The following is a 271-nucleotide window of genomic DNA, read 5'->3' as shown; positions in this document are numbered from 1 at the left end:
CACCCGTGCCGCCTGTCCCACTGCTGGGCGGAGCAGGTGGCCGTCTGCCAGTTCTGCTGCTACTACAGCGGGGCCCACCAGGGACACTCGGTCTGCGACGTGGAGATCCGCCGCAATGAGATCAGGGTAAGTTGGACCTTCGTGGGGACGTGGGTTTGTCCAGCTTGGGGTGGGGTGAGGGGCACCTTTCTCCCTGGACGCCCTCTCCCCTGCTGTGTTTGTTCCCCAGAGGCCTCTGTGGGTGTGTGTAGGGCCTACACAAAATCCAGCC

General features: G+C 63.8%; 1 protein-coding gene across 1 annotated transcript in view; it reads left to right on the top strand.

The window, feature by feature from the left end:
• Nucleotides 1-271, top strand: part of LOC104160594 (probable E3 ubiquitin-protein ligase TRIM8) — a gene marked incomplete at its 3' end in the record, with an annotated part of 27,367 nt that overhangs the window by 453 nt on the left and 26,643 nt on the right. Inside the window, exon 2 of the mRNA XM_009698754.1 lies at nucleotides 7-126. Coding sequence (XP_009697056.1) covers nucleotides 7-126 — 120 coding nt within the window. The remainder of the gene's footprint in view (nucleotides 1-6; nucleotides 127-271) is intronic.

This window comes from Cariama cristata, unplaced genomic scaffold (genome assembly GCF_000690535.1).
Source record: "Cariama cristata isolate BGI_N322 unplaced genomic scaffold, ASM69053v1 scaffold23714, whole genome shotgun sequence".
Classification (NCBI taxonomy): Eukaryota; Metazoa; Chordata; class Aves; order Cariamiformes; family Cariamidae; genus Cariama; species Cariama cristata.
This window is presented reverse-complemented; position numbering and strand designations above follow the sequence as displayed.